This window comes from Pararge aegeria, chromosome 3 (genome assembly GCF_905163445.1).
Source record: "Pararge aegeria chromosome 3, ilParAegt1.1, whole genome shotgun sequence".
Taxonomy (NCBI): domain Eukaryota; kingdom Metazoa; phylum Arthropoda; class Insecta; order Lepidoptera; family Nymphalidae; genus Pararge; species Pararge aegeria.
Genome location: NC_053182.1, coordinates 14408850 through 14435228, shown reverse-complemented (window position 1 = coordinate 14435228; position 26379 = coordinate 14408850). Strand labels below are relative to the sequence as shown.

At 35.3% G+C, this 26379-nt stretch overlaps 1 protein-coding gene across 1 annotated transcript in view; it reads right to left on the bottom strand.

Annotated features, from left to right (window-relative positions):
- Positions 1 to 517: 517 nt before the first annotated feature.
- Positions 518 to 26379, bottom strand: part of LOC120637122 — a 35748-nt gene continuing 9886 nt past the window's right edge. Inside the window, exons 2-5 of the mRNA XM_039908780.1 lie at positions 15616 to 15724; positions 3081 to 3260; positions 2277 to 2413; positions 518 to 992 (exon numbers count right to left, since the gene is read on the bottom strand). Of these exons, the coding sequence (XP_039764714.1) occupies positions 747 to 992; positions 2277 to 2413; positions 3081 to 3260; positions 15616 to 15724 (672 nt within the window). The 3' untranslated portion in view covers positions 518 to 746. The remainder of the gene's footprint in view (positions 993 to 2276; positions 2414 to 3080; positions 3261 to 15615; positions 15725 to 26379) is intronic.

Below are 26379 nucleotides of genomic sequence, written 5' to 3'. Positions count from 1 at the left end.
TCCTATTCTGTACAAAGATTGTACGACGGAAAGGCAGTGCGTGTGAAAGAGATCGCTACATGTTGGGAGTATGGCAAGTCCTCAAAAAGGTGCTTCATAAAATACGGTGCTCTTGTTTTATTTTAACTGGTAATTCGATAAATTTATAAAGCTACATGCACATGTGATATTTTAACTGGACAGGTACGACATTTCACAAAAAAGTTGCAGTATAAATTGCACTCTACTGAGACAGATACCGAAAAGTCTGCTTTTGAGAGCAGCTCGCGCATAGTCAGTCCATCTCTAAGAACCACCAAGTTGTTTTGTGGTAAGTATACCATACGGGATTACAACCATTGCTTAAAGCAATCCGTATTATCTTAATATTGTTAACGTTCTTGCTCGAGATATGCAATCCTTATTTCGAGGATGTGAACTCTGAAGGTATATATTATAATACTGTCGTTTTAAAATAGTGTTGCGTTATGCGGTTGGTGTCATAGGTAAGCGACTGCGAAGTGTATTTTTTTCGAGAGAAGTTCGACTTCAAAATAAAGGGTTACTAAAAGTAATACCATTTATCTACAATTGAATCGGTGTTTTAGTCAAATTCCTTCAAATTGTAACTACTGTACCAAGTGTTTACATCATAAGATACCAGATACCAGAAATAAAAAAAAAGAAAATGTAGCTTTATCGTATCATCGTTGAAGTAATTCAGGTGTAAATGAACAGATATAAGCTTATGTTTAAACTGGGTTCAATCACAGACGTAGGCCGGGGTTAGTACTGGCCACGTAGTTCAAGAGCTCTTCGGAATCCTCGCATACAACAGGTTTCTCGTGGTAGCAGGCGACATCGTGCCACGCAATACCATCGTTGTAAACGTTGTTGAGGATAGAAAGGCAGGACTCTGTGGTTCCGTTGATGTCGAATTCGGCGTTGTCGGGTTGACGCTGCTTCTTGTGACCAGTTTGAGACCATGGGTTGTAGCCCCAGCCGTTGGGAATCTGAAATGATAAGTTATTTAAGTTCGCACTCTACGTTAAACTTTGATCTTGCATGTTTTCGATATTTAAATAACAAGTGACGCCGACGCTGTTGTAAAAATATCTCAAATAAACTAATTTGACAGGCTGAGAGTTCAGTTGACGGGTAAAGCTGTCCTATTCATACATGTCTTGGAAAAGGATAGATGAACTATAACTTTATCTATAATTATATATAAGTATATTAACTATAGTTTTATCTACACCTATTTGGGACATGTTTTTTTATTTGCGTGTCAGTGGCGTGCATAGAGGGTATGCACAGGGTATGCGGACAGCAGATGATATTAAATTAAGAAAATCTCCAGTACGAGTTATGAATACTTAAGAGTAGGACTTTTATAACTATAACAATGTCAAAAGTTTTTTATAAGTAGTACTGGAGATTTTCTTAATTTTACATAATCTGTATCCAGTGTGTATACCCTCTAAGCACGCCACTGCCCACCATGGAAACCATCGCTTATAAACATAACAACATGGCCGACAAAGTATCGCCCTGTGTCTATTAACCTGAGGTGTTAAGACTCATGCGCCTGTAATTACTTTAGACGAGAACAAATTATAGCAAAAATACGACTTTGCCGCAGAAATAAGCGTGGCGGTAGTACTTCCCAGGACGAACTCTGTCATAAAAGCCTCTTCATACTGCTATGTATAACTATTTGCGTGTTTAATTTGCTTTTTACTTTATAATTTTTTGTCCTTGGAAATTCCCTTAGAAAATTGAAAAAAATTATGAAAGCAAGCACGCCTTTCACACGTGCAGATAAATAAGGGATACCTACAGTTCATCGGCTTTAATCTCGTAAATGCCGAAAGCGTCATGACACTGTATAGGCACTGGGTATTGACCACTTCGTGTATGCATTTTTTTCTTGAAGGCGTAAAGCAGGATGATTGCATAAAATGGAAAACGTTAAGGACAAGTATTATAAAGTTTCATAAGGCAGAGCTTTAGTGCATATACGAAATGCACGCCACTGTCTGTATGCCTATCACTGTATCTGTGTTATGTATTACTCTGTGGCGGTACTATTTCGTTTGAACATAAATCTCTGAACTAAACAGTCAGGTCTGAAACTAAACTTATATTAATTTTCCTTGTGGAAAAGCCAAACACTTGAGGCTTGCCAGTTAGTTATTTTATGTAATTTAGCAGCAATGTTGCAGTTAGATCTACCCTCCCAGTATGGTACCTACTAGAAATTACTTACTTAAAAATGTAAATGCAATTTAACAAACCTGGTTAGTGGATCCAATCTTTTCACGATTAGCAGACCAGAACCATCCTAAGATGTTCTTAGGCTCGAGGTCCTTACGGGATTCGCATCCTTTGAAATCGCAAAGACGGCCAGAGGTCCAGATGTATGGAACGTCGTCTGTAAATAACCGAGTAGAAGTAAATACGAGATATCAAGTTGATAATTATAGGAGAGTCTATTTAAATAAAATCTGGTTGGTCTTTTCAGATAAAACTTATTCAAACAATAAATCTCAAGTATTTTTGGGTAAATCTATTTACAAGAGTTTTTAAGTACCGAATTGTCCTGAACAAACAATATAAATATAACGCGAAGTGAAAAATTAAGAAAAAACTAAATACGTTGGTATCTAAAACTACATTCAATTTAACGACGCGAAATCCAGGTAAACCTACAGTCGTTATACACAGACTTGATAAGACAAAGCCTACAGGCGGGTGAAGCTGAATAGCTAGTGATTTAATTCAAATTCAAATTCTTTATTAAATTTCTTTATTCATGTAGGCCTATTACAGGCACTTATGAAGCGTTCATACATATATGTTTACATAATTGTAAGGGGATGGTGATAACTTCGTACGCCAACTTAAACCTAAAGTCCGTTCCAAACGCGCCCTGGTCTAAGAACAGCCCACAACAAACTTAGCAATTTTTTTTTTGTTAACACCATCTTACAGTTTATAAGTCTTAAGCTATGAAGCTAGAGAAATTCACACCCAAGCTTTTTTATCGTTCAAGTAATCCTTAATATTATAATAGGAAAATTACAATTAATAATACTTACTTTGCTGGATAAGTTTGAAGATTAGATTATTTTCTTCCTGTGTCTCCATTGAGACCAGGTCCATGCAGTACTCGCGGCAGATGTTGCGGCCGTCTAACCAGTCCACCTTCCTGTTAGCTAGCTCAGGAACGTGCCCACTGTAGAAGTAATTGTGTCCACGGTAGAAGAATTCCTTTGGTCCTGAAAAGAAATATTGTATTTAATATTTAACAAAGTCAAATGCAAAGGGGGTAGATACTAGCACAGCATCCGTGAATGTATCATTAACACATCATTTAGAGTACATAATTACTGGAATTGCCAATATCATAATTATCATATGAATCCAATACCGGCCCACTGGAGCCCCGGGTATCGGTCCAGCCGTTTCGGAGCCTTTACGGAACATACTCACACACTTTCTCTTTTATATATATAGAAGATAGATAGAAGATTTGATAATTTTCCTAATGACAAGATTGCATAATAAATATAAGCACGCTGCTCAGTTATTCTCTCGCAAGATAGATAAATAAAGTGTGCGTGCCACACGTTGCAGGACATGTTCTTTACACGCCCTGTGAACTGTTGCTCCTTTCCTTAAAACGCACATAACTCAGCCTAAGGCAGGAATCGCTTCTAAGCGATAAGGCCGCCTTTTGTATTCTACTCCAGTCTTTGTGTTTCTCTCTATCCATCCTTTATTTTTCTAATGTATGTAGTGGTGTACAAATAAAGAGTTTAAATAAATAAATAACTTAGAAAAGTTAGTTGTGCGTGCTTGGATTCAAACTCGGCCCCCCAAAAGAGAGGCCGAACTCCTAACCACTAGGCTATCGATGCTTTTAACTAGAATTCTAAGCAACTAAAATTCTTTATAATGTCAACCTTAAATTATGGCATTTAACCTACATAGTACTTATGTGGTAGGTACTTAGGTCCCCAAAATTCAAGAAATCCATCTTACATCCTGATCGACTACTATGACTCTCCTGCAGCGGTACGTGGCATAACAGAAAACTCGTGCATGTAGAATGTCCGGTCGGTAACTTTTGCAAATAGTGGGTACCTACAGTGGATGTCGCTTGCACCGGTATGATGTACGAGCAGCTCGCATCAGTAAAATATGCAATATGTTAACGGGCGATATGGCGGACGGAGTTCTTGCTAGACTTGCGAGTGTAATTGCATGTAGATATGCGCCTAATTGCGTGTGATCTCCGAAATCGTTTGCGATGTAAGTTGAATGTACATGTGTAATTGAACCGACGACTTGAAGCAACATATTGTTCAGCGTATGCACCCCTTATCTAGCGAAGGCCCACCATGGAATGGTGCTAAATTCCTACTAGACTTTTCTGAAATAATTTTACCTCAAGCGCATGATAAATCGTAATTTGTCAATTTCGAGACAACAAATCAGTATGTTATAACAGCTTTCAAAAAGTTGTGTGTATCGATATTTCTAAATCAAGAAATATAAACCTAACCAATACTACCAGTATTTAAATAAATAGCACAAATGCCATTTGACCTCTGGTAACCGGCTCAAGACGTTTCGATGGACCAATTGCATATTTATTGGAATCATTATTGACCATTTGTATCTTTAAATGATTAATACAAATCGCTTCGAATATAGTTATCGAAATTATCTATTTACAACTCGTCATCATCAACCTATTAACGTGCAAATGCTTATACAGGGCTCTTCTCTAATAGGAGCGACGGTTTTAGACCAACGTGGCTTTGACACAAATATTGGCACATTGTTTACTACCTAGCCTACCTGTTTTCCTATATTAAATTTTGTACTTAATATTTTTTTACGCAATGGAAAAATACCTAATAATAAAACAGTATCGAAATCAACAGTAAAATGAAATTAAGGTTTTTTTAACTCTTATAAGAAAGAGATGATTTATAAAATTCTTTTTTCAACCAAATTTCTTAAGGAATCTGTCGCTGCAGTACCTGAGACTTATTTAGGTAGTTACCGACTCAAAATCCCTGTCGTATATTAATGTGGCCAGTACATTGTATTTAAGCAATGAACCTCTACAGATTATCGGGCTTTAACTATTCATCATCAACAACAACAACAACAACCCTTTACCGGCCCACTACAGGGTACGGTATACGAGTGAGAACACTCTGAGAGAATCCGTGGATTTAAGCCCAGTGCCCCAGGTTTGGTAGACATCACATACCCTTGAGAACTTTATGTAGAACTCTCAGGCATGCAAGTCCTCACGATGTTTTCCTTCACCGATAAAGGCATAATAAATATATAAGTATATTAAAAGTGATATATAATATATCTCATTGCTTAAATTGAAAAACTATTAGTATCACATATTATACTGTTATCTAAGCCGGAGGCTTAACGTGTTGATGTATATCGATTCCCACGGGATGTAAAACCTTCACTTAATAACTCTGGACTGGTTTAGGGAAATTTTTGATAGTAAAACCTGACTACCTTAAAATTTTTGCCATACCCAGGAATTGAACTCATGGTGCTCAGATATGCTAACTTAAAGTCTATCGAGGCAGAAACTTTTCAATCTATCTAAATTGATTTTTAGACAAAACCCACCGAAGTCGGTTTAAGCTAAGGTAGGCCGTTGAAACAGGTTGGAAGAAGAAGAAGAAACACTTTATTGCACGTATAACATACAGGAAAAGAAACAGTAAGGAGTATACAGTACACGGAGTAAAAGTAAGTAACGCATGTCACCAGATACAATTTGCAGTGGGTACTTAGGCATACAAATACGACAAGGCTAACTATTCGGCCTCACGTAACACAATCAACAGCAAGAACAAATAAATGAATAACAATTCACACGATCAGTTAATGCAGTTACCTATATGTTTAGAGGTGCGTTAATGGCTGACGACACTCGGTACCACAGGTCATGTACCTAACGAAACTACGGAGCCTATCACGGTCGCGACATTGAAGTGTAGCTGAATTTAATAAACGTTAAATTGTGCCTCGCGTGTCGCAAGTGCAATGGAACTCGTCTTTATATAACCCTGCATCGTCGACCTTTCCGTGTTGAGTAAGATTGGTCACCTAACATGTAAAATGCGTAAGCGCTACCAAAATATAATCGGTTGACCAGTTAATGAACTGAATTCTGTTTGGACCTGAAATTAAACTACCCACCTATACATAAGGCTACGACCAGTTTTAATTTTTATTCTATATAAGGTAAATGATGATACAGTCTAAAATAGAAGCGCCCTAGCGGCTTATCTGTATGGAATTTAGAACCCCCATCGGCTTCTACGTAGCATCGTACTGGAACGCTAATTTGCTTGGCGGCACGTATTTCTTGGTAGGAACACTAGTCATGGCCAAAGCCTTGCATAAGACCGCACATTTGTAGGGTATGAAGTTCTAATAAAAACTGTTGAGTAAGTAAGTCACCTTACAAAATATGATAAATGGTTAGCGTTGCCCACTTTATAACCGAATTCCGTTTCGATTTAGTCCACCTATCCGCACTGGGCCCTGGGCCAGCGTGGTGGACTACGGTCAAGTAGTGCAACGTTACTAGGTTAATTATGATGATGGATATTGTTCTTCGAACAATGCGTGTGATGACTTACGGATCTGAAACGTGGCTGCTTCCTATGGGCCTCATAAGAAGGTTCAGAGTCACCTAGCGGGCGATGTAGAGAGCTATGCTAGGAGTAACTCTACGTGATCAAATTAAAAAAGAGGAGATCCGTAGAATAACTAGAGTTACCGACTTGGCTCAGCGAGACGTTAAGCTCTAGTGACAATGGGCGGGGCACATAGCTCGGATAACCGATGGACATTGGGGTCTTAAGATGCTTGAATGGCGGCCCCTAGCAAGGGGGACAGACGACATCAAGGGAGTCTTTGGGAGGAGAAATAAGCGGCCTAGGACCTTGGATTGTGGAACTCCCAGCAGAGTGCAGAAGACCTATGAACATCAGTGGACGACAAGCGGTTGAATTGAATATGAGGTAAGGTTGATCATCTATAACGTATATAACAAGCGAGTAAAATCGGTTGCCCATGCGGTGAACTAAATTCCGTTAGGATGAAATTAAACTACAGCCGATTCCTAGGGTGCGTCCGTAAACAACAAGACAAAGTTAAAACGGTTTTGAGTGCGATTATGGAAACCAGTTGACTGGTGGTCCATATCCTTAAAACATTTAAATTACATGGAAACGGCATCAGCCCCGGGATGCGTTTTTGCGTCCTATAGCAAGGTATAAAATAAATACATGACAGGTATCCAAACATCCCTCTAAGCCAAGATGTCAAGTCTACTACTGCATTAGTAAATTCCAAATTGTTATGTATAACATATTCAAATTTACTGTGACCAGAGCCGGCGCGCCCCTGTGTGCAAAATGTGCGGAGCCATCGAAGTTATTTTTGTTACACTTTCACAACAACATATTATTTATAGTGGAGTATCGATAACGAAGTAGATACAATTTTTCCTTCTTAAGGTTTACTTTTAAATAAAGTCTGCTGTCTGCCGTAGTGTTTGTATCCTCTTTGGTTTCAAAGGTTTTATTTTGTCGTAGTAATTGGCAAGCGGAAGCGAACTGGTTTTACCTATTAAGGAAAATATTCTCTAAGTATATAAAACTGGAGAACATTTATTTTAGAAATGCACAATTCTTCATAGGTTTCGCACTCAGCCGCTGTAGGGGGTGGCACGGCCCCTGACACAGCAAGGACAGTCAAAATTCAGTAAAACACAGCACAGAGATAAAGAGTAGGTATAAAGGTATGTTCCATCTGACCTGCCAACTTAGACTGGCCGATGTGGATGATAGTGAAGATCGCTGAGGTTGTCTGAAGATTAGTCTTTATTATGAATCTAATTTGGCTGACAATGCGTGTGACGAAGTTGAAGTATGCCAAGGAATGCGTACAACTTAACTGGGTAGCTAGGTAGTAGGTACCAACTATTTTAATGTCTAAGTGCCGTCAAAGATGACTGTAATTGTTCAAATAAGTGCGGTATGTACCTACCTAAGTTCGGATAAAATCAGACTTAATGTGAGTATCAGTTACGTTTGTATTTCATTTCTTTACATTTATTACAATCAGGGAACAACGGAAATCAAAATACAAAGTATTATCATCTAAATCGTCCGAATCGCGACGCACCTAATACTTAGTCGCACCGTACTTAGTAATATCCATCGCCCGTTTTTCGGTATAGCCGGCAGACGGTTTGGTAATCGCAGAAGATGGTGGTACACGAAGGACGCTTGTGCGCGTTCTCCGTTATATTACCTTAGTGACTAAGGGTAACCGACAACGGGACTCATCCGACACCCGGGGCGTAAGAGGAGGGGTGATAACTGTATTCTGATCTGACGTCACCACACGCCACGGTAAGACATGCGAATTTAATATTACCTAAAACTACCTATACAAACCTACTTAGATGTATGAAAACCTACTCAGTTAACGACTTGTATAAGTAGGTATAATCTTTGAAGACTTATTTGTAAAGATAAATGCGTGTCTATTGTGCAGCGTGCTTGATCACGACACAATCGCACATCTGTTTGTCTGTCAACGCACAAGGTTTCATTCTCGTCGTGCGAATCTTAGCGCATTCAACTCCACAATCGCAGCTCATTATAAATATTTGTGCAATTGCCTATAGAGATTAACATTAGAATTATATACGTATAGCTGAGTGAGTACGACAACCATGCAATAAAACAAACAAGAAAATAAGCGTAGATAATTTATTAGTTGAACATCTGGATAGGTAAGTTTGTTAAAGCATTGAAAAAGAAATTGATAGTCAGGCCCAGGTTACATTGAAAAGAAGATTTAGATAGCTTTTTAAATAACTTAGTAAGGACTCTTTAGTAGACTATTATGATAGATAAATATGAGAACTGAACGCCAAAATATTTCTCATATTTTGGCGTTCTTTGGCTTTAAGAGTTTGCAGGTTTTGAAAACGACCGCCGCGTCGCAGCGTGGTGATTATGCGTAAACCTTCAAGGTTCGGAGAGACCTTCAGTCCAGCAGCGTATTGTGTTAGGCTATTGATATATCTTATGACCGTAAAACTCAAGTTAGGCTTTTTTTCTTATCACAAAATGCGTTTACGGATCCGATTTAACGGATTTTGGGGTAAGAAAAAAAGTAAATAGGTAATTCCGTGAAAAAGGGTTCTACAATTTGTGCTAATTCGTTTATACTGTTGTCTAAACTTAACAATTGAAAGGTCTTAAAATAGTGATATTCTTTTGTAATAGACAAATTGTTAAAAGAACAGCTACACTTTAAAAACAGTTTACTAAAACAATTGTGCATTTTGGAGAAAAACTATTTTGATACAAAAGACTTTAAACTCCGAGATCCTATTCAATTATATCCTTACCTAGGTAAGTTCTATTTTCGTCAAAGTCAATTTGAACTTTAGATATCCTAGTAAGTAGGTTCTAAGCAGGATAATTTTATATTAATAAATAACCTTTTTATTTGCTTCGTTAAACATTTTAAGTGGGTATGAGATTATAGATGTACTGACTTTAAATCCATTTATTAAAACTAGATTTAAAAACGATGCAACTTTCAAACACCTACCTCTCTACTTGTTATGTAATCCTGATGCTAAATTGCAATATAATAAAATAAACGATAAAGTTCCATTGGTATCAAAAGAAATTCATAATAACAGTAATTCTCTAAGGTGTGTAATCAGTAATCTCTAACGTTTGAATATGTCAATCTCTATTATAATAATTATAGGTTGTCTAGACGCTGTTCATTTGAAAATATCACAGCTTACTTGGCGTTCCTAAGGCGAAATAAGTATAAAATTTTACAATAGGATTGTAGAATTGAAAGGTTGTGTTTGGATGAAGGCTGAGTTGCAACATTCCTGCATCGTCGTGAATTTATTCAACTAAATTATGAATTATGGCGATGAGATGTGAGAATCTATTTTCGATAGAAGATTCATCAATATTATACCTACCTTCCTACTTATCGATTACGGAATATAATAATAATTTATTAACAGTAGATAGTTCTGTCATGTGGCAGCCATTTTATCTAAAAACTGGTATCAAACACGTTATAAAAATTATTACCGTTACCTACACCCTAAAGCTAAACCCTTCCATTCAAACTTTAATAGAGCTGAAGTTTTTAAAATATGGCTGTGACTTTTATTATGATGCGCACCACGAAAGAGTTATGTTCACTTATTATGTCGTCAATCTCTATAGTAAAAATACGAGTAACGGGTAGAGATAAATATCTCGTGATGCATATGCTAACCCTACAGGCTAGGCGACGGATAGAGGATGCTTGTTTGACTGCAGAACCCTATTTTTTGTCGTGGTACAACATATTTATTGTTCCTTATATATATTATATTACACATATGTACACAGTGGCGGTACTGCCATAGAAGCCGAAGCCAGGCTTTTATTATCGAAATCGAAATTTCTAATCAAAACTCGCGTGTGGACCATAATCGTAGTGTTTTTCAAAGATGAGTTGATGTTTGTTTTTTGGCACATCAACAACTGCCATATATTGGCCATATGATGAGTCGAATTAGTCCTATATGTAACTGGGCTTGCTCTTATTCAAGACCCTAGGAACGCCAATGTATGTACATATTATGTTTTTCCCAAACTGATATCTGGCATACTCGGACTCCCGGGGTACCCGTTGTACTCTTTCCGGACGTGACTACGGAACCCTAAGAGGAAGTTTATATATTGTATTTAAACTTTAAGCACATAATAAAAGTTCTTAAAGCATATCTAAGTATGCATCCAGCTTAAAGCATAAGCTAAATATCTGTATAAGTACCTAGACAACATTAAATAAAATTAAGTAGAAGGTAGCTACTTCTGCAGAAAATATTGTACGTGAATTGTGCAACCTCCTTACAGTAGAGTTGAAAGATAGTTATAATAAAGTTAAGTGCTCTATCCGCTACTTTCCTATTGTTTGTGGTAAGCCGTTTTAGAAACAAGGAAATCCAATTACAGGTAGCTACTATCTAGCTAGGATGGTACCCATCTAAATATCTTATGCTAAATAAATTTATTAAATACATATTTTATATTGTGCTAAACAGATATTCTATTTTCATTTTTAAGAAGTATTTATTTTTCGTATGTTGCTGTTAAGAATTATTAATCCGCAACAAGGCGATACGTACCTACTTATTTTTGCCGATATGTATTTTATCATTCAGCAAATTAGAAACCTGAGGCGTAGCTGTTAAGCCCGTATGCTCCTGTAATTACACCGGTAACCATGCTCTTCAACTGCAACAATGTTGCTTAGCGGCAGAAATACGCATGGTAGTAGTACTTCGCCAGACGAGCTCTGTCACAAAAAGCTCTACAACTATTAAGAATTTTACTACAACCCATGGGCGTCTACCCATGAATTTCCAATTTCCACGCTTAGTGCCGTTTGTATCCCACTGATCGCTGCGACAAGTTTATGTTGTCCTGTCCACCTATTTGTCAATTTTCTCCCTCTTATTTTAGGGATCGTTTTCGCTTCATTTCTGACTCTACTTCTCATTCCAACCTTCGATTCCGCCTTGGTAACCGTCTGGTCCCATTTTGTAAAACGAAGTTCTTCGGTAATTCTTTCACCTTTAAAGCAATTATGCTATGGAACAATCTGCCTTCTGAAATCCGTGGAAGTAATTCCCTTCCTATATTCAGAGTCGTCTTAAGGACTACTGCCTCTTTTTGTGTGATGGCATGTGAAGTTGTTGCTTTATTATTTGTAAATTATGTATTAAAATCTACTTTTATATATTATATGTTTATTTTATATTTATATTTCACGTATATTTATTTAAATTATCTATGTATTTGTATACAATATCTCGTTCTCTTGCTGTAAGTTCTTTCTACAAAGGTTGCCTATAAGAGATTGCTTACAGCAATAAGGCCGCCGTTGCATGTCTACATTGTTTACTGTATACCTTCTCCTTAATGTTTCTTTTCCAGTATGTTTACGTTCAATAAAGTGTTTCTTCTTCTTCTATTTGGGGGTGTAACTACTCGTACCAACGCTGCTTTTACCGGTGCGCTGTCGCCAACCTACCAGTAGCGTCATGGTAAAGCAGTGTTTATTGGTTCTCCGAAGAATAAACGCTGCTCGTTTTGAATAGTAAGAACCTACACAATCATTTTTGTTAAGGTTTCAAACACCTCGGTAAATACCACAGCTCGTAAGCAGCGGGTACTTTATCATTCGGGCAGACTGTTTAACTACTGTTACGTGATCCATTCATTTTCACCGCATCTTTCGATTGTTCGGCGTATAGTGTAGCTATGACGAGTCACGAGCGGCCTATTTGCGACATTGAACTTCATTCATATTTACGAGTATATACCTACACGAATGTGTTTTTTTACTCTGATTATTTTAATGACCTTACGGATATATTTAACATAAATATGGCGTTTACATAACCTTGTACCTACGTGTAATAGGGAATGGCATTTCACTGACTGACTTACGTATTGTCTGAATAGCTTATAATCATGAACTCATGCACTATTAAGCCTTAACTAACTACCTAGATTCCTTTATAGGGTGTTAGCGTTTTATTGAAAATGTTAAGGATTAGAACGTTATTAAATCCTGTGTTATTCAAATTAGAGACACGAAAAATCATAAAGTTAAGTGGCTTTGCCTTTATTTCATGCAACAAGGTAATAACAAAAGATAGGAGGGTTCATAAAACTGAAAATTTGTAGATATCTATAGCCCGGTTTTCACTGTAAATTTCTTGCCACGATGTATATATAATATATTATGTAATACACCTATTAAAGTACGTCACAAAAACAAGCCTGACTCTACGGTTACACAACGAATCTGCCAAGACAAGGAAAATCGCTTTCCCTGGCACAACACGTATATTTTGCATGTGATGAATTTACGCTCCGTTTCGTTTCCTCACGATGGTTTCCTTCGCAGTTTAAATTAAGTGATATTTAAATTGTTTAAATTAAAACGCACATAACTCCTAAAAGTTAGTGGTGCGTTCCGGGTCTCGAACTCGGGTCTCCACGAAAGAAAATCCGAAGCCTTAACCACTTGGCTATCACCGCTTTTAATCATATTATTATAAATTGCATCTAAGACTGTATTGTATAAGTATTATCATGTTTTTAAACTTAACAAATCATGATTTATAGGTATAATATATTTATAATAAATACCCACGAAATATATTTATTTAAATATTTAACAAAGTAACATTGAATTTTCAAGTTATCGATATGTTCCCTAAGCAATCTAACGAGGGCAATTATATTATTCTCAGTTAGCACATCATGTGCTCTTGAAGGTCGTCGAATTAGGGGTCAAGGCTGCATAGATCTATGCCATTACGCATTTAAGTTTCTCCATACCGATTTGACGAGCCGATTTGCCCACCTAAGATGGGCTAATCACCTTTAAATTATCTAAACCGGTTCAGTGCAAAATATGTAGAGGCTCATAAATTAAGAGGCACTTTTAGGATTTGTGTACAAGGTAGAGCCAATTACGGTAGGTACCTTTTATCTCGGTTCTACAATCTGGGTTGGATTTCTGATTTGCTGTGAAATTGTGCCATCTGTAGGTGGTACGTTAGCCGATGATAAAAGTTATGGCAGCAGTTCATATAACTGATATTATTTTCGTTTTATTACTCAAAGTTACTGATGTTTCGTTTTTTATTCAATTATAAGTTAGCCCTTAACTGCGATCTCACCAGCAGGGTTAACACAGGCAGGAGACAAAAATTATATCCCCCATTATATCCCCTGACAGGGCGTTTAAACTCATAAATTCAAAATTCAAATTCAAAATTTCTTTATTCATGTAGGCCTATCACAGGCACTTATGAAGCGTTCATACATATTTGTTTACATAATTGTAAGGGGATGGTGATAACTTCGTTCGCCAACTTAAATCTAAAGCTACGAGGGTTCCAAACGCGCCTTGCTCTAAAAAGAGCCCACAACAAACTTAGCCGGGTAAATTTTGTTTTTGTTATCACCATCACACAGTAAATTTATATTAAGCTATGAGCATAGGTTCCCCCTATAGGTTTCTAAGCGACGTCGTACCAGCAGGCCTAATCGTTTGGCAGTGAGGTGATAACCAGCAACGGAAAAGCCACAAGACCGGACCAGAATATTCTGCCATTGATTGAACCCGGGATATTCGAATTATAAAACCCTAACATCAATCTGTGTCGTACCCCTATTGCTTTATTAGAATCGTGCGACGCGTGACCGCTCGATCAATAGTTACATCTATCAATAAATAGTTGCGGTCAGTCTGAGTTATTTTGATGGCAAGTTTAATTAATACCTTATTCACTCGTATGCAAAACTTAGGATGCTGCACCAAATCAAGATTTTGTTTCAAATGAAATAGCTCTATTACCCATAAATGTAGGTAGTGACTGCGATACACGTATAACATACATAATACAACATATTTGTATGGGTAATAAGCCTGGTAATAAGTCATAACATACTTTCGAGGCACTTATTCTACTTTTCCATACAGCATTAATTACGCCTTGTACAAATAACATTGTTTGCTATTAACATCTAATTAGTGTGGCATTAGATTACTTATTAGAAGCAAAAAAAAAATTTTAAATTCATCACTATCGTTAACGTCCGATTGATGGACACAAAAGAGAGATCTTGTGCATAAATCCACCACACTGTTCCAGTGTAGGTTTGGTTTTAACGATTTAGTGTCAACAACCGGGGACCGCTATACCTTAAAGTACATAATCTTCGAGGTGGTCTGAATGTACTAAAATGCTTTCAATCTCTTATGAATTTATTTTCATGTTTATCTTCGCAGAGCATAACCGCATACACACACAGATACCGAAGTTTCATTAAATTGCAGATATAAATCATTAATACATATTTTATACAGAGGATATAAAACGACTCGCAGAGAGTCAAGCGGCACAGAATCATAGAGTGGAAATACTTAAAGCAAACTATGTCCAGCAGTGGACAAATATAAAGGATGATAGATTTATAAGTTTGGTTATTGGATGCTAGGTAGGTAACCTACCGAATAAGAAGAGATCGAAGTTTCTTCTCAAGATATATCCAAGAAATCATATTTTACGGTTTGTTAAGTTACCAAAATATTGTGAAATACCTATAAGCAAATTTTGATGCTATATATAAAAAGTTGTTCTTGCTAATTTTAGAAGTAGTTTTGAAAATGTCGCCTTATCTAGAGCTTTAACAAAGAGGCTGAACATGTTTAACTTGTTTTTATTAATGCGTCAGTCATTATTTTTAATAGAAATAAAATCTTATTCAATTCAATGTTTTGAATACATATCCATTTAGCGAGTAGGTACTAGGTAGTAATATAATTAAATGTATCACATTTTTATATGTGAATTCTATGTAAAGACGATATTAAGTAACAAAATTATAATCAATATATGTGAAGCGTTCGGCAGATGTTACAAAGAACAGGTAAGGCACTTACTGTTGGCGCATTTTTGAGGATTAGGAAGGGATAGAAACCTTCCTGGTTTTTGAGCTGTCGCTAACGCCACCAGCACCGCCGCACACGCCACCACCAGCCACGCATGCATCTGTGAACAATGGGTAAAACAATTTAAAATCAACTTACTGTGAACGACAACTCATCGGCAACAACAAACAAACTTCTTCATACTTATATCTACATATATATCCATATAATTTTCCCATATGGTTTATATAACAAAGCGTAATTAGGTTATTTTGTAATAATTATTTAAAAATTATATTTATTATTATTATTAAGTACCGATTGTCATTGTGTACCTACTAAAGAATTGTAGATCTTCTTGAATCCTACAGAAAACCCTGCACCGGCATTCTCTATCTGTTATGGTAGAATCACGGTTTATAGTTCAGTTAAACGTCTCATTAAAACTTAGAACACTTTAGATAAAATCAGGTTTTTTTTAAATCAAACTGTTCTTAAAATATCCTAGAATAAGGTAAGCAAAGTAAATAGTTTCCATAGGTTTTAGGTTGTGTTAGGGGTAGGCCTGTTACAGTGTATTACTGAAAAATTACCTGTATTCCAAACTCAAACTCAAATTCGTTTATTTCAAGTAGGCCTACTTTATAAGCACTTTTGATACTTCAAGTATGTATGTTTATAAATTATAAATATACTACGACAATAAACACATCGCCATCTAGCCCCAAAGTAAGCGCAGCTTGTGTTATGAGTACTAAGATGACTGATGAATATTTTTATGAATAATATACATAAATACTTATAATATATAGATAAACACCCAGACACTGAAAAACATTCATGTTCATCACACAAATATGGTCCAGTTGTTGGAATCGAACCCACGGCCTTGGACTCAGAAAGCAGGGTCGCTGCCCACTGCGCCAATCGGCCGTCAAAGTCAAAGTTTGTAGGGACTCTACCATAAATTTACTCTTACTTTACCCATGTAGTTAAAACCATGTCTTACACGCTCTTCCCTTTTATTACTGTAATATTACTTAGGTAGCCAAACCCTAATTCCCAATCTATATTATTTGTAAGGTTCCCAACGGCGGAGCGAAAGATCTATCTAGTATGTATCTAGTTACTACGCGTATAAATATCTTATACATTATGCATATGGTATAATAAATCTGAATCACATGCCATGATCTACCCAAGATCGGACATAATATAACGTAACCGAACAGAAATGTCTTTAATTAATCTGTCACTGGAACAGAGTGGCCATTTTAAATATTTTCAAACCAGGATAACTACGGAAAATGCAGGATAACTATATCAATGTTCGGTCATTTTCGATAGATAAGTACTTTTTACTAATTCCTATCCCTACTACTAGTACTATATGCGAAAATATGATTGTTGGTTTATTCTTATATAATTTGGCAGCTAGTTTTTGAAATAAACAATAATACGCTGCACTAGATTGCGCTGCTATTTCGAAACTCTCAAAAGATTAATGTATTTTGTTCAACTCATACGAAACTATTACATGAAGAAATGAACAAATTTGTAAATTGCATTTCAAGTATAGCTTTTGCCGATGCAAACAAATGTAATTTAGCTAATGAAGCTTTTAATAAATTTTATGATACATTTAAGCTATTCTATGATCTTTGTTTTCCCACTGTAAGAGTTAAGATCAGTAATCATAGAAGGCCACGTTGGATATCAAAAGGTATAAAACTAGGATGTAAACGCAAAAGAAAACTCCTTTGGAATTATAGAATAAACTCAAATAATGAAAATAAATGGATCTTTAAAAACTACTCAAAACGATTAAAAAAGATCCTTTGTTTAACGCAAAAATCTCAAAATAACTACTCGATAAATTGGTCTAACAATAAGTCTAAGGCAATGTGGAACATCATAAACCAACCGAAAAATAATTATCCAAGAGAATGTATAACCCAAATTAAGGACGGAGATGAGGTATTGAGAAATCCTATTGACATTGCGGAAATTTTTAATGAGTTTTTTGTATCTCGTCCTAAAAATATTAATAATCAACATTGTGTCAATCGTATTTCCACTAATATTTCTCATTCACTTTTCATATTCCCAACATCTACTCAAGAAGTACATTCAGTCATAAAACAATTAAAAATGACACATAGTACTGGATATGACGATATATGTACAAAAATTATAAAACATGTTTCATGCATCATCTCACCTGTTTTATGCCACATAATCAATCTGTGTTTAGAACAAGGAATATTTCCAGATAAATTAAAAACATCTATTATAAAGCCGTTGTTTAAGAAACAAGACAGAGAAGATATCTCATGTTACCGACCAGTGGCCTTGATTCCAGTGTTCTCTAAAATCATTGAAAAAATTATATACAATAATTTTTACAATTTCTTTGAAAAATTCAATATATTCAATGCAAATCAAATGGGTTTTAGGAAATCCAAAACTATAAATACGGCTATATATAACTTTATTTATAATGTAATGACGAATATAGATAATAAACTAATTGTATCATCATTGTTTATGGATTTAACCAAAGCGCTCGATTATGTTGACCATAACATACTATTGTCCAAATTAAATTGCTACGGAGTTAGAGGAAACGCATTAAATTTAATAAAATCGTACCTTACAGATAGATTTCAAATAACACAAATAGATAAGATTAATGAACAAACACGAATAGAAACTAAATACTTCTCTAAAACACTAAAAGTTACTTGTGGCGTGCCTCAAGAAAGTGTGCTAGGGCCGCTACTCTTCCTCATATATATCAATGACCTGCCACAAGCGACAAAACACCATATGGTGCTATTCGCAGATGATTGTACGGTAATTTATATTAGTAAAAATGTTAAAGAACACGAGACTGCAATAAATAACAGTTTATCGGATATAGTAAAATGGTTAGGTGATAATACTCTAAAGCTAAACTTCAACAAAACAACGGTTATGACATTTCAAAATATACGCCGTAAAACTTCATATAATTTAAAAATTAACTATTTAGGTAAAAAAATTGAAGTAACGCACTCAACTAAATTTTTAGGCTTAAAAATTGACGAAAACCTTACCTGGAAATCACACGCTGAATATGTTTGCTCAAGACTAAATCAATTTTCCTATTCACTATACATGTTGTCCAAGAAGGTTGACCAGAAAACATTACTAGTAGCATATCATGCCCAAGTAGTTTCAATTCTTAGGTATGGCATAGTTTTTTGGGGAAACGCAACAAATATTAACAGTGTGTTTGTTGCGCAGAAAAGGTGCATAAGAGCGATATGCGGAATCAAAAAAAGAGAAAGCTGCAAGCCATTCTTCAAGAAACTTAATATTCTCACTGTCCCATCCTTATACATATTTGAACTTGCTTTATTTCTAAGAAACAATGAGAATTTATTTGAGCGGCATAAACGAGAACGCTGTAGGGATAAGTTTAGGTTTCCCCCTCACAAAACCGCGTTCTTTAACAAAAGTGTCTGTGTGATGGCTATACAAATATATAATAAGTTACCAAAGATCGTAAGGGAAAATAATTTAATTAATTTTAAAAAAGAGTGTTTTAAATTTTTAGTTAACAACACATTTTATAATATTAATGAATTTTATAATGAGTTTAAATATGACATTTAATGTACTAGTTCTAAATAATTAACTTTAGTCTGTAAAATATAAAACCTACACTGTAATTGTTGCACGCCCAAAGAGCCAATATACATTGGGACTTCATACTTATAATTCTATCCAACCTGACCTGTAATATGCAATAAATGAATTTGAATTTGAATTTGAATTTGAACTAGACAAGATTGCGTAAAATAATAATAATAGTGTTTTTCGAAGGCATATAAGACCCATACACAGCATGATGATTTTAGACCCAAATATAAATTTTTTAAGCTATCGATTAAGTAAGTTAAAATTAAATAGAAGATTCGCCTTATAAAATAGTCATAAATTTATATAGGAATTGAGCGCTGTTCCCTACGAAAAAATATCCTACAAAACAGGGAAACTTAAGGACCCTACACAAAACTGGTCAATTGAACAAGAAGCAGCGTTGCATAAGAATTCTTAAGAATTGATTAATTTTTTGGATGGGATTGGAAATGCGCGCACTTTAAATGTCATGGGGTTAATAGATTTTTAATAGGCTGCTGGAATTTACAAGAATATTAAGCACGAGGAACTCTAGCATCACGATTGACTTTTGGTAACATAAACGCGTTGAGCATTTTGTGTCGACACCTTTATTTAAATTATGTATTTTAGAATGAAACTAGGATTCTGAGGTTCTGAGGTGAGGTGGAAATTCAAATAGTTTGGAAAGGATAATCTCGCTTATAGTCTCATTAAGGAACAAACAATCTTTTGTTGCATTTGTCACATTGATACCCATTATATTTTAAGGGTCGATTGTCGATTAAAGTTCGATGTCTTGCGTAATTACAATTTTTAAAGCAGCTTTTAAGTATGCACTTAAAGTCTTTACATTTTACCAAATAAACAAAAGCCGGTCCGAGCGATAAGTTACATTCTTGCAATAAAATTTCGTCACAACACATTTTCAAGTTTAGTGCAATACCGTCACTCTGCGATTTGGCGGTCAACGATGCAGATGAAGAAATATTAAAGCATTATTAGAAACTTGGAAATGCCCACAGGCGCAAAAAATAATAAAAAGTTGACAAAGATAAACTTCGGAATTTAAAAGTTAGATGTTAGATGTGCGTGAAAAATAATTTGAATTTGGTCGCAGTACAAGATGTGAAATTGTAATGCACTAAGGGCCATTGTAATTTGTACGGTTTAATAACTTATGTTAAAGTGTTAGAGGTCAAATTGATAGAAAAACAACTTAAGAGATAATCTTGACAGTGACAGCTGACAGCTGCCAAAAACAAAACTATTAAGCTGTAGTTATAAAATGTGCAGACTATAATTTCGCTAATACACTGACTGTACTTTACACTTGCTATTTGTTTAATTCGTTGACAACGTTATTCTATCTGATTTACAAGCACTTCCATCAACAAGACAAGCAATTGGCAAGTAAAGGAGGGTAAGAAGTGTACACAAATAGACCAATCAAATCATGGCGACATGACAAGATACAAAGTCTCTCAATTTTTGGTAAATTCTTTGACATAATCACATGATACAAAAATCTCAATATCCGGCAATCTTCTTGACTCCTTTGAAGCAAAGATGAAATTGCTTAGTTATGTAAGAGATTAACGCTAGTACGATACCATCATCATCATGATTATCGTCATTATCAACCCAATACCGACTACCGGGCACGCGACTCCTCTCAGAAAAATAAGGGCTTAGGCTGTAGTCGCCACGTCCAAGTGCGGATTACTGGAATTTTCACGCCTTTAAGAGTATTATGGAGCTATAATACATCCAGGTTTCCTCACGTGGATTTCCTTCACCGCTAAAGCAATTTAAATTAAATAGCTGAAAGCGCATATAACTCTAAAAAGATAGAGTTGCGTGGGGGGGATTGAACAGCAGGATATAAGACGTCTTAAAACCGTCATCACACATTCCGTAGCCGAGATAAATGATCATATTCTACCAAAGTTATCCATTTCATTGCATCCATAGTATGTCACGCATCAATGATGTGTCAATTTACAGCTGGCAGGACATTGATCAAGCGGCTCCACTGCCCGCATGCTCGGCTGCGAGCTGTTGCACATTACGTAACGGCCAGACGCGTCTGACGGACCGACTACGCCCGTCGGCGACAATGTACTTACATGTAAACGAAACATCGACCTAATTTATAAACAAGCGTAAACTGTTAACCGTGTCACAACCCATGAGACACTGCAATTGCGCTAACAACCTTTTTTTTTTACCATATCTCTTACACGATTATCACACCACCCACTCATTACTGAACTAGTTAAGAAATCATATTTACCCATTACAAAGGTCGCATCGAATATACCAAATGATCTAAATATAACTTAAAATTTAAGAAACTGCATACACATATATTCCTCAATACTCATTTCCTTTCAATATAGTGAATATTATTCTACTAGACGAGCTCTTTCATTTGATACCCATATTGAGGGAGTTGTGAAAAAATATGTAATTGGTGGCGGCGGCCATCTTGGGCCGATTTCCATCAAAATAGCTATGATCACTCCCGACGAATCATCTTTCGAACAAGAAAAAATCAATAGCGGTTCATCCGTTCGGGAGCTACGATGCCACAGACACACACATACGCGTCAAAATTAACCCGTCGTTGTTAAAAACGTGTGTTGAGTTAAAAACGAGTGTAAATGTACTTAAAACTAAAACTCGTCGCGAGCGTGTGCACACAGGCTTTGTATATTCTAATATAGACTCCATGGCATCAGCATAAGAATAAAACCAGCGTGTATATAGACCCGGAAACTGTCGGTGTCGTCAAGCGGAATGCAGAGAAGTAACCTAGTACCAACCTTGACACGTTTTACTGCTTTTAACTGATGTAATTGCCATAAGCGGCTAATTATGAGCGATTCCACCTCATCAATAAAGATGGCGTCGCGTCATCACGAGTACAGATACAGACGTCGATGCGATGCTTCGTGTAAGATCAGGGCTAGATGGATCTAATTAATATCCTAAGCGTCAGATCGCAGTCTATATGCAGCACGATATAAATAATCTGACCTCCATCGACATTGAAAAGAAAAAGGAGATAGGAAATAGATTTTTCTGACCTAATCCTATTTTTGGCAACATCGTAAAATTAAACAGGCTTCACATGCCAAATGTTTATAGACAAAATTAATGATTGTCGATGATTGATGATGATTGTTGATGATTAGAATTAATCAAATAAGCGTTACAAACCACCTAGGCTTCTTCAATGCCTCTTAGGTACCCACTGCAGAATGTTACCTTTAATAATATGATATTAGTATGAATCTTCATGTTTATTCAGTTATATTACATTTATTTATCTACAAAAATTAACATAATAATAATTATACCTATGTCAAATAGATCAATAAGTATAATATAGACATTATAATTATTATTTACACTGTAAACATACTTCACGGTAGGTATTTCTAGAGAATCGCAAGTAGAAGACCACTTTGTAATGTAGGTACTTGAAAACCTAGATGTGACAATAACAAAAATAGCATTTTAAATCATTGATTATCATTGATTTCAAATGTTATTTTTGTCTGTAACAAAAAAAACACTCAAATGGTGCCGCAGGTTTAATTGTATTTTTACTGGCATTTTTAATTTTAATGTTTCTAATTAATTTTAATGTTTCTAAAAAACATAGTTGCCAACTTTAGGCCTCATAAAAACGCTTAGAGTCATTCAACGGAGAATGGAGAGTTCTTCTAGAAGAGAGAACCACAGTTTCATTGTTTAACGTCGGGCGAACAGAAACCGATGGACGCTGGATTGCCACGGTGCTATAATGGCTACCCTATAGCGAACGAAGCGTTTGGAGAACCGTAACTTGGTTGACTTGTCTTGTATGACCTAAGTTGAAACAGCAAAATCAATGGAGGAATATAAATAATAGTCTGGAATAGTCTAGAAGTATGATAGTCCCTATCACTCGTTCCGGAATTTCCCCCTAAAATACATGTTCCCCAAGAACTGAGACAAGTTGACTAAATTAAGAGCTATGTGTAAGAGCTGAAGAATTACTTTATAACACCGATACAATAGCCATTAGCGTTCCAATCCCCAACTCATTACAAAACAAATAAATCTATCACTACCTAAATCAACAAACGTGCGTTATTAAAATAAAGTACCTGGCACGGCTCCTTTGCATTCACTCCTCACGTCTTACATTCATCAAAGCTCGCAAATTCAATGCTTATTCTTCTCTTAACCAATCGCGAATTTAGTGCGAGACCCGACCACAATGTTCCACGGTTTTGCAAGCGGCTGTCGAGGCCGGTCCATCAGTTTCACGATACTCACGACGCGCTTCGTGAGCCACTTTAGGAAGCCAATTTAACAAACGCCTTGTAAATATGTCGAACATTCTCATTATCAAATAGATACGTGATTTGAGATACTTCTACATTAACATTAAGGATAGCAGAGTCGTTCTATTTTCATCTAAGTTTTGATTTTTGATCAGTCCTCAACAAATGCTTCTACAATTCTGTTTATTTCATTATTTATTATAGATTATAAAAACATTTTAAATTTCAAGTTACTGTGCAGCTGTTGATATGATTATAAACAATCTTTTTTTTTACTACAGTCGATTTGATTGATTCTAGCGGTACTTAATATTATGAAGCTGTAGCTTCTGCATGTCTGATTATTGAATGGAAACTAGAAGGGTACCTATAGGTAGGATACTAAAGGCCGTTTTCACTAATGCCTAATCAAAGAAGATTCCCATGCATACATTTATATACCTTTCACCGATCGATTTTCACTAGGCAACTCATATAACCTAACTTGAGGTTCTTGCCACCAGATGTGGTATTTTGTGTTTGCCTTTTCATATATTCATTATTCGCGTGGATTTAAGGTTATTAAAAAAACTAGGTAATTTATATTTTTTTCATCAGTCTGTCAAGTGCCAGTTTACTAGTCCCCTAAACTTTATTTCCCCTATATCACTAGGCATTCGATTATTCCTAGGTTTAGTAAAAACGGGCATAACTGTTGTAAAAAATAATTTCAAATCATTTATCGAGGAACGTTTCAGGTTATTATCTTTCAATTGAACGCTAGTGAATACTCGGGACCCAGCTATATACCAAAAAGTCCCGTGACTAGTAAGTTTACCTTATGGGATGGTTGGTTGGGAGGTTTTATTACATCTTTAAGGCAATTTATTGTATACGTACCCATTTACTGCTTAAAACATCTATTAAAATTATAGTATTATTAATAAATCGATCGTACACAAACCTAACCAAATCGCGAAATTGACTGCTCTAAAAATAGCTTAGCTCCAGTGACCAATGGGAAAATTGTGAAAAATTGTTTTCTGTTGCATGCAACAGTTAAGTCTTAAAAAAATCGAGAGTCTACGAACAATAGTTTTCAACACCAGTATATAACAGAGCACCAATTATATTAAAACCACTTCATAAAACATCATCTGTATGCAATGATATGACAATGGGAAAGCTCGAAGTCTAATTGCGATTCAACTCATAGCCCATGTTCCATTATTTGCCTATACAATGCTGTGCAATGTCGGCTGTCTGCGTCTATATAAACAAGTGAAACTTTTTTATGATTGTATCCACGTAACATTTGATCTTTTACGTTATTTAGATAATATTAAGGATTATTTTCTTATTTATTAGTTCTTATTTATTAATAACATTAATATTATACTATACCTAGTTGGAGATATATTCTTTAAAATAATTGTTTTATAAATATAACCTAAAGTAAACTAATATACTAATATATTAACTAATATTATACATCTAGTTTATTTGATATAGATAAATCCTTTAATGTATATTATAGAATCGGTCAGTCATCTTATTATTTGTTAATTCCAACCAATTAGGCTACTGCAAAAAATTTAATAAGAAATTATCTAGGCTTCTTACATTTTTTTAAAATTATGCGACCATTTACAACAATAGCTGCCCATGTAATTGTATGAATGTGATAATCATTATGTAAGTAGGATAATAGTAGATTATTAATCTAAATTGTCAGTTATGAAATACGTAAAATGGGTGAGATTAGACATCTAATGGTTCGAGAATTACAAGCAGATCTTGGGAATGTAATGTAGGTTATCTTTGCGTCGTCGATTACTTTTTGTGTATGCGTCGTAATAAGTTTAATGTGTATGCATTGCATAATTATATTTATAAATATAATATATATAGTAGTAAATATTATATAGTATTTTGTTGTTTATCATAGAGCAAAAAGAATAGTATGGATGTTTCCTCTATCTTATTTAAACATTAAAAGTGTGTCTGTTTGTTTGTTACCTATATTCAGCTAATCTAAAGCGACGGGAAACTCCCGCAACCTTATCCTATAGAATAGAAAAATACCCTTCGATATCTTGTGTTGCGTAATAAAGAACAAGTATAGCAAATTTTTATTCTGGCATGGCGTTTTTATCGTGGTACAAAGTTTACCAGGTCATATAGTAATAAATAATAATTAAAATTACCTCATGCTGCATTTCTAAAATATAGTTAAAATGGCTGTTATCATAAGCAACTTTATAACGATAGCATAAGTATGTTGGAAATCTCTTACGAAACTCATCTATCGAAACTGACGATATTAAGTCCCCAGTTAAAATGAATTGTTTCTATTTGGCATTTATAAAGAATTTGCTATTTGAAATACACGTGTCGCAATTTCATTGCAACAGCATATAAACTTTATGACAAATAACAAGATGGGCTTTAAAATGTAATTTAAAACCGCTAATATAGCATTTATGAGGTCTCATTTGATATAAATATAATTTTCCCATCTAGTAATTGATTAGGATATCTTCTTCAAAACTTGTTTTGGATGAGATAAGTAATTTTTTTATCAGACTTCTATTGAAGATACAAACAGAATTATATTTATATTAAATTTTTGTTTTTTTTCCGTAATCTCTATTTGTTCTAGTTTTATTAAGTACAATTGTTAAAGTTGTAATTTCTATATTCTTCTATTTCCGTTTTTAATCCCGCTCGATTTCCAAATATTATTTAGAACGACTTCTACATGATTCTACGAGACCATAAAGACAAAACA